The sequence below is a fragment of the Dreissena polymorpha genome, chromosome 13, assembly GCF_020536995.1.
Source record: "Dreissena polymorpha isolate Duluth1 chromosome 13, UMN_Dpol_1.0, whole genome shotgun sequence".
NCBI lineage: Eukaryota > Metazoa > Mollusca > Bivalvia > Myida > Dreissenidae > Dreissena > Dreissena polymorpha.
The window spans coordinates 63,405,638-63,424,445 of NC_068367.1; the positions used below are offsets into that span (position 1 = coordinate 63,405,638).

At 33.0% G+C, this 18,808-nt stretch overlaps 1 protein-coding gene across 1 annotated transcript in view; it reads right to left on the minus strand.

The window, feature by feature from the left end:
• Window positions 1-408: 408 nt before the first annotated feature.
• LOC127854717 (uncharacterized) overlaps window positions 409-18,808 on the minus strand; it is a 150,782-nt gene continuing 132,382 nt past the window's right edge. The window contains exons 43-49 of the mRNA XM_052389775.1: window positions 13,851-13,966; window positions 12,923-13,049; window positions 10,185-10,453; window positions 9,263-9,361; window positions 6,354-6,687; window positions 3,788-3,991; window positions 409-2,061 (exon numbers count right to left, since the gene is read on the minus strand). Of these exons, the coding sequence (XP_052245735.1) occupies window positions 2,045-2,061; window positions 3,788-3,991; window positions 6,354-6,687; window positions 9,263-9,361; window positions 10,185-10,453; window positions 12,923-13,049; window positions 13,851-13,966 (1,166 nt within the window). The 3' untranslated portion in view covers window positions 409-2,044. The remainder of the gene's footprint in view (window positions 2,062-3,787; window positions 3,992-6,353; window positions 6,688-9,262; window positions 9,362-10,184; window positions 10,454-12,922; window positions 13,050-13,850; window positions 13,967-18,808) is intronic.

The window sequence follows — 18,808 nt, forward strand, 5'->3', positions numbered from 1 at the left end:
ACAAGCTAAAAGAAGTATTTTCCAATTTCATTAAAAGCAAACTAAAAACTGTAATTATTTTTACGTACCTGAATGTGTAATGGGAGGTACACATTCGTATACTATAATATATATTTGCTAAACATATACACTATATATATACATACATATACAATAAGTACCAAACAAATGCATAGAAACAGATTACATTGTACATTATTACACATGGAAACATAAAAGCATAACTTTGTATCATGATTTGAACATATTAGAAAACAAGAGCTGTGTTTGTGAAAACACGATGCCCCCTACTGCGCTTTGAAGCCGCACGGCAGCTTTTTTAGAAACAAAGTAATACTTTGATTGTAAAGATCACTGTGACCTTGACCTTTGTTCTGGTGACCTCAAACCATGTTTGGTTGTAGATGCATGCACATGTAAAGTTTAAAGAACAAAGATCCAAGAGTTTTCATTTTATGAGCAAGGTTAAAGTTTTGGGATAGACAGACTGACAGGCCAAAAACAATATACCCCTGATCATTCGATCCGGGGGCATAAAAACACATTGACAATTAACTTAAGTTTTACAATTTTTTGTCTTATAAACATAATCTTCACAAAATGCTGAACATAATTATTACATCAAAGGTTTTTATTCTTTTGGAAATCCTATAGTTTTATCAATGTAATCAAAACATTAAGAAAAACGTTTTATTGCTTTGAAGAATATTAGTAAATTTGGAGATTACTCCTTTTAGCACCAGGCGATTTGAGTAAACACCTTTAATACAATAAAAAATAAAGATTTACCCTATGCCAGTGGTCTTCTTAAGTAATGGAATATACTACTAAATTGTATAATGTTGTTTCAATATATGTTTTACATTCTTAACCCATTTATGCCTAGTGGACTCTCCCATCCTTCTAAATTGCATCAATTTATTTCTAAAATTAGGAATGTCTAGTATATGTATTTCTATATTTAGAACATTTCTTATAGAAATCTCTTTAAGCAAACAGCGCAGACCCTGATGAGACGCCGCATCATGCAGAGTCTCATCTGGGTCTACGCTGTTTGCCAAGGCCTTTTTTCTAGACGCTAGGCATAAATGGGTTAATAATTTAATAAATAGACCGACTGACATAAATAATAATAAGCAATCAACCATACGCACAAAGTAAACTTGTAACTTGATTTCTGTGTTATAAAAAATACATCATTTCTTAATACCACATATAGATAGTGATAACATATAAAACAATAGTGTTTATACCAAAATAAATATTTAAAAGGAAAGCTTTAGTCAAATTGTATATGAACAATCATTATTGATTCCGACGTACACTGTGTATTATACAAAACAAGCGCAGCAAAATTTCAAAATGAGGTGTGGAGTGTTCAAACAGTGGCTTGATATAACAAAAACACACTGACCTTGAAGAATAAAAGAATCTTTTAATAAAGCAGTGCAATGCAAAATACTTCCAATTTACACCATCAGCTTTATCAAACAATTCTGTCAAAACATATAATAATCCTTCTTAATAAAGTTTCTGCAACAGGCTTGTTAAAAAATGGTCATCACAAGCGTTTCTTTTTTGTTTTTAAATACAATAATTAATAAAAGGTTATTACATGATGTATGAAACTTAGCATACATTTCAGCACATGGGTCGAGTATTTAACACAAAGTTCCCATTTTTTACGCAGAACCAGTTTTCAGTAACTGATAGTGCATAGTACTAACATCCGAACTTGCATCTCATTTCAAACCGAAAGACATGCTTGGATGCAACCCATAGATATCACACTCAAACTGATTTCATATTGTCATTTATAAGAAATTCAAACGTTATGTAATAAAAGTTAAAAAATGTAACTTCACATAATTATGAATACACAATATTTCATTTGGTTTTGGTTTCATAAGAATACATGTTGTCTCTATACACCATTGAAGAATCTTTGACAGCTGTTGCATCAGATTTTGGAGTACCAGGTGTATCCGCAGAGACGAAATGATAAAATCAGACGACAAGTCTCCAAACTGGTCTTGTCCTCACATTAGTCATCGGGCATAACTGCAAGAAACACAAAACATAGGTAACACATCAGGCATAACTGTACATACAGAACGGATCAAGGACACAAAACATAGATAAACACATCAGGCCTAACTGTACATTAAGAAAGGATCAATGACACAAAACACAGGTAACAGATTAATAAATCAAATATGTCACGTGGCATAACTACAAAGGGACACAACACATAGGTTACGGATCAAGAAATTAAATTTGTCATCAAGCTTTCATGTAAGGGACACAAAATAGGAAATTGATTAAGATCTCAAATTTATCATCGGGCATAACTTGAAGGGACTTGCACAATATGTAACTGAAATAAAACCATGAAACTTAATTTGCCATCTTGCATAATTGCAAGGGACACTTAGCATATGAGCCAAGCTCTGTGACAAGCGAGTTATATGCATGTGTGTAAAAAAATGTCCCACATTATCCTGTGCAGTCCGCACAGGCTAATCAGACACTTTCCGCTTTTATGATATTTTAAGTTTCAAGAAAGTCTCTTCTTAGAAAAAAACAAGTTGAGGGGTAAAGTGTTGTACCTGATTAGCCTGTGCTGACTGCATAGGCTAATCAAAGACGACACTTTACGCACAACTTATTTGGCTGAGCCAGGTATCGCACCAAAGACCCTCAGATTAGTAGGTCAATACTGTAGTAATTGAGTCATAGGGAATACTGTGATATAAAGCTTGTACGAATTTTGTATGAGCCAACTTATTGATATTTACAACATATATCTTAAACTATTATTTTTCCTCAAAAACGCATTTCATAATTGATATTGTTCAAAATGATTATAACAATATTAATGTTTCTTTTTGCCAAAACTTTGCCATCATGATTAATACTGGGACAAGGAGGCTCTAGAGTCAAGCAATAAAGAGCTTCCCTGTCTGTTAATTGAGAACATGAAACCCAAATATCTGTCCAGCTTAATTGCATAGTTAAAGCTCTGCTTGGTTCCGCTTTTACAGGTATTTATATGCATTATGAATAACTTGCCATAATGGAAATGATTCAAAGAAAATATTTGTTCTTTTAGCACTATCATCACACATTTTGTGTATCTACAGCCATTTAAAAGCTATATAATAAAAGTATCAATATAATATTGTTACAATCGATCATACAATGTGTTATAAAAACATACATTTTGCCTATACAAATTTTTTTATATAAAATGTATGTTTAACTATACAATCGATAGATAACTATATTACACAGGAGTAAAATGGCATATATTCATTTGGTAAAACATTGTAAATCAATCATCAAGGCCAATACATAATTATTAAAAACGTTTTAGGTTTCTTATTTTTAATCTAACAGCAGATTTGGCAAAAACCCATCAAGAACCAAACAAATATTCAAGCCCTGACATCACATTTCAATCTAATTCACAGCAGATATTACCAAATCCCCCCTAAAAACAAACAAATATTTAAGTCCTGACGTCTGTTTTTGATCATATTTACAGCAGCAACATTTTCACCAATCATGCATATCAACTGTAATTCTATGTTCACTGTTAAAGTTAATTATAGTTGAAGTTATTCTCCAAACAAAATACTAAGGCCTATTTCTAATATTTGACCTTCCCTCTTGAAGGGTGACCCTGACCTTGACTTTGAATTGTGACCTTGAGGTCTGGTTAATAGACGTAATACACAGACTCCTTGTCTGTTTCGAGCTATTGTAAGAACAGAATAACATTTACCCTTTTCTCTCCTAGCATTGCATGTTTGAATGCAGGTTTCCAGTGAACCGAAATTGTTATCGTTTCCTTGACAACCCCCATAAGAAAACTGCTCGCAGAACCCAGTGTTGTAGTTGTAGAAATACCTCGGCAGGGAAGCCTTACACGGTCCCTGGACACGCTCCTGACGGCACACTGGTGTAGCCGTAGGCGTGGTTACTGAAACTGAGACGAAGGGATATACAAAAATAGTACCGAATTACAACCAAGTGCTTAACAAGTAATTCGTTGTTAGATATTAAGTTAATTGTTATAATTACTGCATCCATCTCTACAAATAGATTAACCTCATACTAATAAATAAATGAATATTTATCAATTAACAGAAATATCAAAAAAGCAAAAAATAAAGCATTAGCAACAAAGCAATCTAAATATTATTTTAGCCGCGCTCTGTGAAAAAGGGTTCAAAGCATGTGGGTTAAGTTTCGTTCCAGAATAGGAACATGTGGGTACATGTATTCGAAATGCGCTTCTAAGAGGCAGCATGACATGTCTGTTATTGCAATTTCCGAAATAATATTCATTTTCGTAAGGCATGATAACATGCTTGTGTATCTGCTATAAAAAGCCAGACAAAAATACTTTGAATATTTATAAGTATATCTTCAATTATAGGTTCTTTTTTGTGTTCTTGTTAAACTTTAATTCAATATTTACTCAATAGTCGAAATATATAATTGTATAGTTTGAATATTGGAATTTTATGATTGAAATGCGTGTGATAATCCAAATTGTAAATCAATGCATATATTTAAAACAGATCTAAATGTTAATCATGATATTAAAATATATTTACAATCTATATAGTATTGTATATAAATTTAACATTCAGCAATGAGAATAAAAGGAAACAACAACACAAAAACACAGACAGTTGGTCGTTTTATAATGGAAACCAATGGGAATTGCATTTAGAGCTATCTGACCCCGAACATCGTATTCGGTCTCGGATTTCTTAAAAACGAAGAAAAATATTGCCGAAATATTATGGAAAGTTCAACTGCAAAATAATCATAATGATTTATTGGAAAATTACTATATACTGATAGATTCACAAAATATATTGACAGTTGGGAAAATTATAAATATTAGACGACTCAATGAAATTATTTTTTATTTTTTTATCTGCTCACTTTCACTAAACATAAAGAAGTAACCAAATCGGTAAGAAGTATTCCTGACATGTTAAGAAGTATCCACATTTTAATAAGTAGTGTTCGTATCATATAAAGAAGCAACCATGTCTTACAAAAAACAAAACAAAGTTTTAGAAAGGTAACCACACGCTATGAATAACTATCCGAAACATATCAATAAGTATCCACATCATATGAAGAGGCAACCACACAATATAAAGAAGTTATCACGCCATAAAAAGTCAATACACCATAAAAAGAAGTAACAATGACAAAAATGTATCTACATCAAATGAAGAGAAAACCACACAATTTTAAGAAGTATCCCCATCATATAATGAAGTTACCACATCATATAAAGAATAATCTATACCGTATAAAAGGTAATTATATCATGTAAAGCAGTAACCAAATAATTTAAAGAAGTAACTACTTTATATGAAGACGTATGTACATCATATAACGAAATAGCCTAAACGTCTTACGACAGATTTACGTGATAAATGAACTAAATATTGTTGTATTGGTACAGACCAACGTTTATTCGGTACGCATTGGGCGGTCGATGCTTTCCATACATTAGTATGATCATTTTGCACGATACTTATTCGTCTGAAGTTTATCTTGCACACGATCTTTAGGAGGGACAAACTGCTGGCTGCTGAAAGCTACTAATTTTGACTCTTAATAAAGATCTGTAACACATAAGTGTTTACTAAATGTAATAGTAAACGCAAACGTTTTTCTGAAATACTTAAAAAAGAGGCATTATGTGATAATTTGCAGGTCAGAGTTGAAGAAATCGTAAGCGCCCTTTCGAAAATGTTCCACAAACAGGTTTGAAATTCAAAGGAATACTTATAGTAGAAACGCAAACAAATATTAGAACCGAAACAATGTGTACTCCGTGGGCTGACCAGTTTTCACCACATAGTTATAATTTTAGCATCTTTTTTAGGACCACAAGAGAATGGTTAAGCTGTTTAGTTAGGTTCCAGAAGAACAGAAGTTTAACATTTTAATCGTTTTAAACTACGGTATCTTATGAATGCAGTGACAAATATATGAACAATTTTGGAACAGGGTAACTGAAGGATCAATACAGTTAATGTTAATTCAAATAAGCAAAAGTTTACCTGAAACTTATCAGCATACAAACAGGGGACACATGTCTTTGAAATTGCTTGTTATAGGTTTTTGTCATTGACCCCACTTGCTGCTATGGAGCGTTTGTGGATGCAGGCCAATGGGAGACGCGTGTAGCTCAAATTGCTAATCAGGTACTAAACCAACAATCGAACGAAAACTATTTTTTTCCGTTTGCCTAAGATAATTATATACAGCTGAATTGTTTCTCCTCTTTGTAAAAATCAACAATATTCCCTTACCTTTAGCTTGACCAACGGTTGACTGCGTTGATGCCTTTGTTGCCGCGGATGTTAAATTACTTCCGTTGGTAACGCGCATGATACCACTCTCAGGATCACGTTCTCTACTCGTATTTATAAGAAAGTCGAGTGTGACATTTTCATCTGTAAATTTGGCAATGCTATCAATCCAGTCATAGAACATTCCTACGTTGGTGAAATATGTGTAGTGATCAGGACTGTTACAATTGAACCCAAACGAGACAATACCCGCCAAAACCCACATAAATTTTTGTGGGAGTTCCAACATGAAACCGCCACCACTGTCGCCATGGCAAACGTCACCATATCGTTTCTGAAACACATACATACATATATATATCTATATCTACATATGTATATAGATATACATTTAACAAATGACTTTATTTTCTTGCAAGCTTTTTTAACCTAAGCTTAATCGCGTTTTGTCAATTTTTATCTTTGTGCATTGACCGGAAACCACTTTTTGTTTTGGTGTATCATTTAATTTAAATATTTTTTACATTTCTGCATTCATACGAGATATCAATATAATACAGTTTGCATCAAATCTACCCGTGAATAAATGCGTTTTAAAGGCAGTCATGATATGTTAAATCGTATCGTTTATGTCTGAGAAAAAATGATATTAGCGAATCCATGTTTAATATTAACTAAATGTAATTAAATCCTCGAATACTTCATATTTATATTTCCTAGTTTGGTTGTCGTGTACGCAAACTGGTAAATCGTATTTACATCTTCTGTGTTTGTCCAGTTAAGATTATTTTTATCGTCATCAAATGTGTGCTATAATTAAGTGTATACCTTTTGTGTTTTAAAAAACACGTACATAAATTGTAAGTTAATACAATTTGGAGACGGGAATCATTTTACAGGTGGGAACACATACAGTGCAGAGAAAGCGAAAGTACTTCTTACAGATCCATTATTGTATAACAACGCGATAGAAAATATTTGTTAGAAATATTCCTACACTAACCTGACAATATGTTAACCACTGATTACAACGTGCATGCTATGAATATTGTAGCATTGATACTGCACAGACACAAACAATATTTGCACGTGCTACTTTGTGTCGTTTGAACACTATTATCACATGCTAAACTTAAAAATAACTAGACCCCATCAAAGCAAACTCTTGCTAAAATGATAATAAGATTCTTTAAGAAATTGCCAAGTACATACGTCCAATCAAATTTATTCCAAACATTGCGAAAGGAGAAAACCAAGCATGCACCTGGTTGCGAATTGTGTGACTCTAACTTCATATATAACAGTTTGATTACCGTTAATACAGTTTTTACTTGTATAAATCTTTATTAAAATAACCATGACTCAAATCCGACATTTCTTATAAGTAATGCACTTAAAATGGTGCCAACTTGCAAAACATTGTTTTATTTATTAGTTTCTCCAAGGCCAATACGCATTCAATTTGGAGGCTATGAAAAACTTGGTGTGCGGCGTTAACTGTCATTCTAACCATACGATTGCTTTTGAAAAACTGTCTGCTGAAGTGTGAAGTGCGTGCGCTTTATTAACAACTGTCGCTTTGCTACTATTTAAAGTCAAGTAGCGGGACCAAACGCTAATTGTTATCTGATAGAATCGATGTGTAGAATACATGTATTCAATGAGCGGACAGGCTGGCATGCATTTTAAGACAATGCGAAATTATTAGGGGATAAATTCTTGTTTCTCCTTTAAGTATTTTTTTTATTAAAGGCAAATGTCTTGCAATTCAAGGTAATACATACACCCAACACTATACATAAACGCCAGATTATATCTGATATAAACGCCTCGACTCATCATATATTTAAAATTTCAGTTTTTTAAATGAATTTTTTTTTCTTCTAGCGATTGCGTAGTTTTAAGTGATGGTTATCCCCTGTGCCATACATCAACCGCCTGATAGAAGAACACATTTTGACTGCAATATGTGTGTTTCTATAAAAAAAGTGCGTCATCGCATTTATGTAGAAATCAGACGGTCGTCGAAAAAAAGACATACCAACACTTTTATGAAATCGGAAAAAGTACCATTGCTTGTAAAATGGTATTATGAAGAAAACATTCATAAATTTTCAGTTACATATTAAAATGTAAATGGCCGAAACAGTTTTTGTAAAAATATTGTGAATAATCCCACTTTTAATCGTTAAAAATTAAAATATATAATCATAAAATGCTTTATGCATGTATATGTATGCATTGAACGATGTATATCAGGTTTGATTATTATTTTAAAACTAATAAGTCACAGGTTATATGGTACGTTAAAAGAAATTCACATGTTGAACCAGAACAAATGCAATTTTGATTGAAAATAGACTAGAGAGCGTTTCAAAATAAGTCTAAGGCTTGCGATTCAACCGAGCTAAAATAAATAGGTTGAACCTAAAACGAAGCATGCAAGCCACACAGTAAAGGTCATTACTGTTTTTAAAAAACACTGATATTTACCTCGGCCGGACTAGCTATAAATACAATCTAAAGCTAGATCTACATCAAGCTTAATTGTTCCCAATATGCCATCACTAAAGTTATTGATGGGAAACCTCGCGTTTGACGCCGTTCATTTTGTATATTTTTCGGGCACTTCTAATGAAAAGTTATAGTCTACATGCAGTGGTCATCTTACCTTATTAATTCATTTTTATATATAATAGTTTAAACTGTATATAAAGAATTTTGTTATAACACAGTTTTAAAAACAATTTTGATGAATTGATTCAGGCACCAAATTCTGTAGAATATGTCAATTGTAATTTATTGTATAACTTAAACAACTTTTAATAATTAGATAATTCATGTATACCCTATTTTTTTAAAATACAATAGTTATGATTTTATAGTTTATCTCAATGCATCAAAAGTACCTTATAGCCTGCACATATCATGTTATCTGTAAAATTGTAGATCGTTGACTTTAAATCTTCATTGCATTCATGTCTGTGTACGTAGGGCAGCATAATTTCCTAAAATAACACGGTTAATTATGCTCAAATAAACTGTTTCTTTCTGAAAATGTTTTCAATCATTTTAAAGTCATGTTTGTGAGATACAGTATTTGTAAGTCGTTTAAATTCCAGTAAACCACTTAAAGAATTTGAGCGTAAATCAAAAATGACAATTCCTTCATAATTGTACAACACGGTGATTTAACCCTTTAATCATCCAAATGGAAGTCGCTGTCAAATTATAAGCTATGAAAAATCATACACATATCTGGTAATGTTGGCAACGATATGTGTTCTAGTATCCTAAAATGGATTTTAAGCTTGCATATTTCATTTAAATTATTCCTTCAACTCAAACATAAGAACCTCTTTAACTCTTTCATTCAAATAGTTCAAAACAATAGCTTGAACGTCCACGAACAAAGATTAAAATATTCCCTGACGAGTGAATTGTTTTAATATGCGATCAAGAGGAGTCTGTCCGACTTTGGCAAACGGTTAAACTCAAGGCCATGAACGGATAATGAGTATGTCAATTAAATAATATAAATAGCGGACTTTTTTATCTGAAATATCAAATACATTTAAATCATAATATAGTACTGACAATCTTAAAAAAATAACTTTATAAAAAACACAATAACATACAATCCTTATTCATTATTAACGTCATATGCTTTTAATTGCACGTTGTGTTAAAATTTTAGAGTATATGCATAATTTTTAAGTCAGAACAACTCGTTTACTCGATAACTAAAGTTTATGATGTTTTACTGTACTTTGACAAAATTGTGGCGATGAATTGATCGAATTAAAAAACCACTGTAGTATATATATATACCTGGAGTTTCCATGGCTGCAAGCCAACTTGATTGACTACTCCACACCCAACTGCCTTTCCGTGCGAACGACTAGCACCAATCATTAATTTTGATGTGCTTGAATAATCTTGTAAACATATAGGACGAATGTACAGAGAATATTCTACCGGGTCACTTAGTTCAAGCAGGCTTATATCGCTGTCAAACTTAGTTTTCTTGCTGTAGTGAGGGTGACGAATGATTGATTTCACACCCCGTCCAAGTCCACTTGGAGTACAATTCTGGCTGGCTGCATGTGAAATATTCATAGAAAAAGGCTTGTAAATCTACAAGTAATTGAGTCATATGACAATAACTAGTAATCAACATGTATATCCATCAGTTAAGCTTCTTTGAGAGAGCAGGAATTTCCTCAAAGCATGCATTTCATATATTTCATGTTTCACCATAATTGTTGACCTTTACTTTTAAGATAGGGATCTGGTTCTTGCACGAAAAATAAAACTGTTCCGTATGCGGGTAACGTTAGCAAAGTTATTTGAAACTCCATTAATGCCCGGTAGAAGTACATTCTAGACAATTTTATTTATCAATATACACTTTACATCTGACCTATCACATTCTACACGAACCTCCAGCACACACGGAATACCACATTATTTCACAATCCGCAAATGCTAGATAGAGTAATGTTCCGGAAAAATGAACAAATGTTCGTTTCATTTCGTTTTAAACTTTGACCCTGAACAAGCGTCCCTGTTCGTGCGCAAAGTACATCTCCAGATGTTTTTGCATCGTCAATATATTTGAAAACCCAATCATTATTGGTAATTTAATAATATGAACAATGTATGATGATCATGACACTGGTCCTTTTTGCAAGTTTAATGCGCCTGAAACTCAAACGCTCAAGGCATAATTTTGCGCAAGGCATGTTTCTTCCTTTAATTTTGGTAATTGATTGATGCTGTTCTCGCTACAACACCTCGGGGTTCGTTCAAAAATTAACATTTATTGTGCACTTACAAATATATATGACTTTTGCACAGATGATATGAGAGGGTTGACAAACTATGAGTGTTTTTTTAATCTCAAAGTATGACATAACCTTAAACGTAATCCTACAATGCATATCAAGGTCAACAACTAATGAGCTCAGGTATCTTTAGATTAAGTCATTCATAAGCCCAGAAACTCCATTGACAATCTCCGATATCTTAAACCATCCTCACTGTGTATATCTTATGTGTACAATGCTGCTTTTAATTTTAGTAGTCTCATTGTAATCGGGTCACAATATGGGCAATACATCTTATCTTCAATATTATCTCAAAAAATCAAATTATTAACGAATCAGAATTTCCTGGTTCAATTAATAAACATTTTTCATCAAACGATTCTTATTTTTGTCTGTTGTTGTGCAGAAATGCAGTGGAGGTATATATGCACTTCAAACTTATAATAAAGACTTAATAATGCAAATATCACATAGAACACGTCATTTTTGAAATGTCTTATATCAGCGACAATTTTACTTGGTGGTAAAACTTTAATATTGACAAGACCACACGCTCGGTGAGCAAATGGAATTTAGGGGGCGTGCACGTTTCGTACCACAAGTTGCACATTCTTAGAGAGGATATGGGCGCCGTCAAGATTGCCTAAAGCCCACTCAGAGACGTTACGATGACAAACTAACAGAATATGAAGCCTGATTGGAAGCCCAGAATTACAACAACCGCGCACTCCACCGCCAGTCTCCAGGGTTGATGAGAAAAATTAGCAACTGCGTGAAGAAGCAAATCCATCGATCATGTTGGCAACAATGTGATACAAACATATAACGCAAAACACTATATGCATGCTGCCAAAACCATAAACTGGCGACGGATCTGAAGCACAAGAATGGTATCAGTACCGCTTAGGTCCGTTTAAGAAGTGCCATGGCGACCGCAGCGATGGCTAGACTTTAAAGGTTTAGGATAGGCGGCTTCATTAGCTCCCCCGCAAATGTAAAGGCTCTACAAGTCTCGTAGTCTCCATCCTTATGTACGGCCTGGCCGCTCAACGCGGACGCAGAACACAGGATAGGGGCTTTTGAACACAAGTGTCTCCGAAGACTGCACATAATCTCCTACATGGGTTATAATACCAACTAGTATGTGCGAACCATGACTGCAACGCATGTTGGTCACCAAAAGAACCTAGTGGCAACCGTCAAACGACGAAAGCGTGCTTGGTTTGGACACGAGATCAGACACGACTCTTTGTACAGGGCTGTGATTCTGGGCAAGTTGCCATCGAGGTCGTCAAAAGAAAAGCTGGATGGACCGTCTGAAAGAGTTGACATCACTTCCCGTGGATGGATTGCTTTCAGAAGCCAACCACAAACATAACTGGGGGATGATTTCTGTATCAAAGTCCCTAATTTCCCCCAACGGCTATACAGGTCAAAGGAAATGATGATAATGATGATGCATTTTTAAAAGGTTTAATTGCATGGAAGCAAAAGAAGAAGATCAAATTACATGTAATTTTGGCTAGTCGTTGTTAAGAAGCATAACACAAAAGTAAATGGGGTATATAGACGGGCGACCTTATTCTTAAACATATTTGTCACCGGAACTGTCTAGGTATTTCATCAAAAGTGTTTGATTTTGATTACTAGTAGATTGCAACGAAGATAATGCATGTGTTATTTTAAAAACAATTGTCAAGTTATTCTACATGGATAATAGTTTACATTTTCTTTACGTACCGAACTCAATCCAAACGGATGCCTTGAACACTTCATCCGTAAGATTCTGATCGGTTATGCAATGGGCTGCTGTCACTACGAATCGCTGGGATATAAGTGACCCACCACAAAAAGGACGTTGGTCATTCTAAAAGAATGTTGTGTAAAACGAAAATAGCTTACAAATAAGTAACTAACTAATGACTATCTTTTTTGCATAATAATGCGACTTTTCTATATCGACATCTGCCGCAAAACACGTCCGCACAAAATCGTGCCAAACTAGGATAAAAAATAAGAAGCATAAATCACCCGCATTAAATACATGTGTAACGCAACTGTATCCTATTTTTATAATAAAAGCTCACATGTAAAATTGACGATAAAGAGTATTGACGTTGCAAAAACTGTTAATAAACCACCGTTTTCACAGATGTTGCTTATTGTTGGAAAAAAAAGAGAAAAAATTCAAATGTGGTATAGTTTTCACTATTTTATATTGAATTAAAGAAAGATACAATCAGATAGAAGTTATATTTTATTAATTATATGTGTAAAGCTTATGGCCTTTTCGACCCGTTTGCGCCATAAGCAATCAAAGGCTAAAGTTTGATAAACTATTTTAAGTGTCATCATAACAGCTCTATCTGTTTCCGAAATATTCAGCGGAAGCCTTTTTTTTAAATCCATTAACCGTGTCATTAATGCCAAACTCCTTATATGCACTCATAAATAAGTGCTTGTTAATAACATGTTAGGTGGAAGTGCCATTTTCACAGCTCTAATCGAGAGCTTTTCATGAGAAAATCTATGACTATTATATTATATTTGACATTGACCTGAACTCCAAACGCTCAGCAGAAATCCTAGTTTGAATCCCTAAATTTTAAAAATAATTTTATGGAGATGGAGTGAACAAATACTTATACAAACATGTATATACACGCACCTTTCTGTATAAACTGACGTGCCAAGGGTTCTCATTGGCCTTGACATCTGAACCCATAGAAATATAGTGTGAAGCCTTATCTTCATTTATCTGATCAGGGTACGATTTTCCACAATCTGAAAAGAGAAAATTCAAAAATTAAAGTTATCTGCATGTCAAATTGTTTACTTTATCTTGTAAAGCTTCATCAAATTGTTTAAGTTGACATTATCTTTGCCTAGTTTGATTCTGGTTCCGGAGCGTTCAAAAGCTTGGTTACCTCGTAAATATTAGAAAAACTTAAAAATATTTATCTTAACAATATCAAATCCGACCCCCGTTGTCTCCAAAACTATTTATCATAGTTGAGTTTACTTCGGTGTAAAAAATGTGCCTTATTGTTATTCGAAGTTTGTTTATTTTTGGGACTTCTTTCGAAGAAAGAAGCATATAATAATTACAATGTCTACCAAAACGTTTGTCCATCTGTGCGAAATGTCCTGTCTTATCCATAACGTTGTCATCTATTGATGTATTTAGAAATAACTATGGACATACATTGACCATCATTTGACGACGTGTCGTGTGATGCGGTCTTTTCCCTAGCTCAAATGTCAAGATCTTTCCGCAAGCTTTAAAGACTACGCTCTTTAAAGTATATGACACATATTTTTCCAAAGTAATTTTAACTAAGACAAAAGGAAATAATCATAAAATGTGAAGCTCCATGTTAAATTACTTATATTTGTTTTGCAATTATACACGTGTAAACCTTAAACGATGCGGTACGTGATTTATAGCAAGTAACCAATGTCCAAACAACGAGGGACAAAACGAATATAGAAGACAAGACATACACGTATAAAGCAGATAAACAAACCAACACAACTGGGGTAATTGCTGTGGAAACACATGGGTTTTGAAAACGGTTTTAAGGATTGACAGATTGTAAAAAAATAACATAATAAGATCATGATTAAAATTAAAAACATTTCAATTATATTACCACTTAAATACCAAAATGTTGATATGACCATCGTACCAGAAACCAATTCGAGTATCAACTTCATCTCGTCTTTATTTAAATACATAACTTGTACAGTATATAGTTGAACATTCAGATCATCGTCGCACAATCCAGAAAGAAGCCGCATTATGTTGCACAATTCCAAAATTACAACTTGGTTGGGTGTTTAAACTCAATCAATTAAAAAAAAATACAAGTGTTATTTTTGGATATCAGCGAAATTCTTTCATAAAGTTACAGTTTGATTATCTAGTAAACACAAATGTTTAAGTATTTGAACAGATTACCTACTTTCATAAGTAAAATTTATTTTGTGAAAACGTAATAAGATCCCGCGCTAGTTTTATATTCGATGATGTCATAATTTAAAGTCAATGAAATTTAAAGTTACTTGTTCGACGTATACATCGCCTTTGAAATAAGATATCTTCTTTATAAAAGAAATGTATAATTTTTAAAAATGTATTTACTTTATGCTCAGTATTAAATTGTATACACTATAGCCTTAAATGGGCCTTTTCACAGATTTGGGCATGTATTGAAGTTTGTCATTAAATGCTTAATATTGATAAATTTAAACATTGAACCTACAAATCTCCAGTAAAAAAAAAGAGAAAACATTAAAAAAAAGAAAAAAGTAACCCTCAACTGGGATCGAACCACTGACCCCTGGAGTCCTGGAACAAAAAGTTTTCCGCTTAGACCACTCGGCCATCCCTGCTCATGTTTTGAGAGTATTTGTTTTTTACTTTATATAAACAACCCTCGTAGTTTCACAAAATATAACGACAACAAAAGAACTTTCAAAATTATTCAATCGTTTCGCATTGCAATGCTTTATCATTTTTTAAATCGTCATAAGATTTATTCAATGGAATTTTTGGAGCATGGTAAATGTTCAGTATTACTATTTCCTCACAAATACCATAACTAAAACAAAAATTCTAAATGCTAATCTAAAACAGGTTTTTATTTATTTTATCAATTTACCAAAACGTGAAAAGGCCCCTTTAACTTACACGTGACAAACACTGTTCAATATGGCTAAAAATATGTTAATTATTTGGTGAAACGTTGTATTTAAAACATAAATTGCTAGTTTATATATGTATACAATAAGAACAATTTATTACGTCGATCAGGAACTTTGTTTAAACCAATGTTTCTTTAAAATCGAACATAAAAAGCATATAATGATATTATTCATGAACGTACGCAGTAGCTTAAAAACACAGCATATGACCTGTGTTCTGCTTCCCGTTTACTGCGATGCAAATACTTTCAAATAACTATGAAGAAGAATTAAATTTTACCACAAATAAAGCCCTCCCCCTCTTTTATAATAATGCCCCCTTTTAAACACTGTGTAACATAACTGCCACATGCTTCATCAACAAACCTCAAATAAACGAGTTTCTCAGTTAGACATGCTCATGCTAATAAATCGTCAATATGACAGCCATTTGTACAATTGGACATATAATTTCCTAACAATACGATCTCAGAATGCCGAACCATAGCATATTATGAATGGCAAAGACATTAAAAAGAATCGTCGTCATGTAGTGGCTTTGCAAAACAGGTTAAAAGAACCTTCGCTCTTATGTTTGGCGCCACGACGTCACGTGCATTTACGCGTTTTACGTCATATTATAGGCGTCATAATGTTCATTTATAAAAACAATATTTGTACATTTGTGGACAACATCACAATCGGTATTATTATTTTATTTATTTATTGAATATAATTTAATCATAAATTAACTGTTATGTATTTATTAACGTGTGCATCTATTAAGTAAAACACGGAATGTATTTTGATAGGAGATGAATCGAGTATTTGACCCTCACTGTAGTAAATTCAATCTTATGCAAAACTATTCATCCGATTTTATTGGTTTATACGTTATCTTGTTGCTTATTAATTCCTCTTTCAAAAAAATATAACTTTTAGTATATTCCCGTTGTTATTAATGGATTTATAGCGAGTTAAACACAAGAAATACACATTTTATGTTTTACCACCGCGCGTTTTAACGTGTTGTGGCTATCGATCTTTTACAATTAGCGTACAGCGAAGTGCCGAGGTTATACATTTTGATGTACCCAATCACGTCTTCTGTTAAATTTTAGTTTCATTTCTCGGCCGATTTTGACAAATTATATATCATTAGAAAGCTTACGTTACGTAGTAAACAGATATATAAATATATATTAAGTTTTTCTTCTGATTTCGACAGCCCGGCGAGTTATAACTTTAACTTTTGCAAATATCATACCGTTTTGGAGTTTTAGAATCTAGATTTACGTTTGACATGTTCGTACTTAATACCAATTTGTAGCGTTTATATTTGGAGTTCAGTTTTAAAAATCTTGCTTAGCAGAATAGAATTCTGTATACGACAGAAAATAAATTGTTTAAAAACGAAAGTAATTAAGGAATGAAGGCGGAAAAAAGTAGCGCGCGTTCCTAACGCACTGAACTGATGCTACGGTATTGGCGATTATTCTTTTTTTAGAAACCGGCCATTGAATTTCCTTTGCCATATTATTATATTTTTATGGAATATATTGTAGTATTTTGTTCACGAAACATATCAATAAAGCTTATTATAAATGAATCTTAATAAATTAACGATTTCAGCTCTTGTTTATAACACAGAACGGGTGTTAAATTTATGATGAAACAGCGTATATAGCGGACCCTCTCGATATTATTCGGCTTTGCATGCATACTTGAAATAAAATGGGTGTCAAAAACATTCATCGTTTGCTGTTTATTATCAACAAGGTAATTATGTATAATTATTTGAAATGTTATTTACCTTAAATTATCAATTTATTAAAGATTCTTGAAAATCACGGTCGGTGTTACGCGGGTCATTTCGTATTTTGACATCAGGGCATCATGTCCAACTATTCACAATCAGATGTTTTTTCACCGGGACGATGACGGCTTAGATTTAGACAGGCTGCCAGATAGTTTATTCAGACTAATACAACAGTACATCGTCTTCAACTCAAATATATAAATTATTTTTAGACGAATTGTTAAGTGATTACACATATAGCAGTGATGATTCTGAGAATGTTGCCATGTTTCTTATCCGTGTAATCTAGAGTCCATGGTTTGAGCATTTTTATCGCGGTGTTCAATAAAAGATATCTAAATAATCTTGTTTATTGATAGATCTGTGGTTTTATTGCCCCTGTGTTCAGCACAAACCAATTATCTCGTTATGATCAGATACTGTGCCGACCAATACTAAATAACACTATGGTGTCATACGCCACAGCAGGGACCTATACTTGTATATTGGTCCCTAACCACAGGTGGCAATGTCTGGTCAGTTTACACTTTTTATGATACCTCCATGTCTTCTCGTGGTATTAGTGGTCATTTCTTGGAGTAATGTAACGCCAAATACTCAATTTTGCGTTTATAAGATATGTAGCGTATTGAAAACATTTATAGTCATCTGCCCATACAGATTGCCATAACTAAATACTGTATAGATGTCAGCCAGCTTAATCATAATAATTATAAGTGCTTAATACCTATACAAGTACATTTTAAACATTTAAAAAATCTTATACTTAACATTTAACGTATTTAGCGGGTACCGGTAAAAAAACTCCGTCATTTTGTAGTCCTATAAAGAGTGTATGGTAGTGTACGGAACAACATGATTAAAATAGCATTCTCATTTGACCACAACGGGGTTAAATAATCTTTCCGAAAAATACAAATAATACAGAGTTTTAATTTAGAATTCTATATATTTATAACTCTGATAACTTATAAAGATATTTCAATATACATGCATAGACAGTTGACCGTGATTTTCAAGAATCTTTAAATAATTTTAATTAATTGTTAATTATGGTTAATTTCATATAAGTTTACATAATTACCTTTTTGATAATACACAACAAACGATGAATGTTTTGA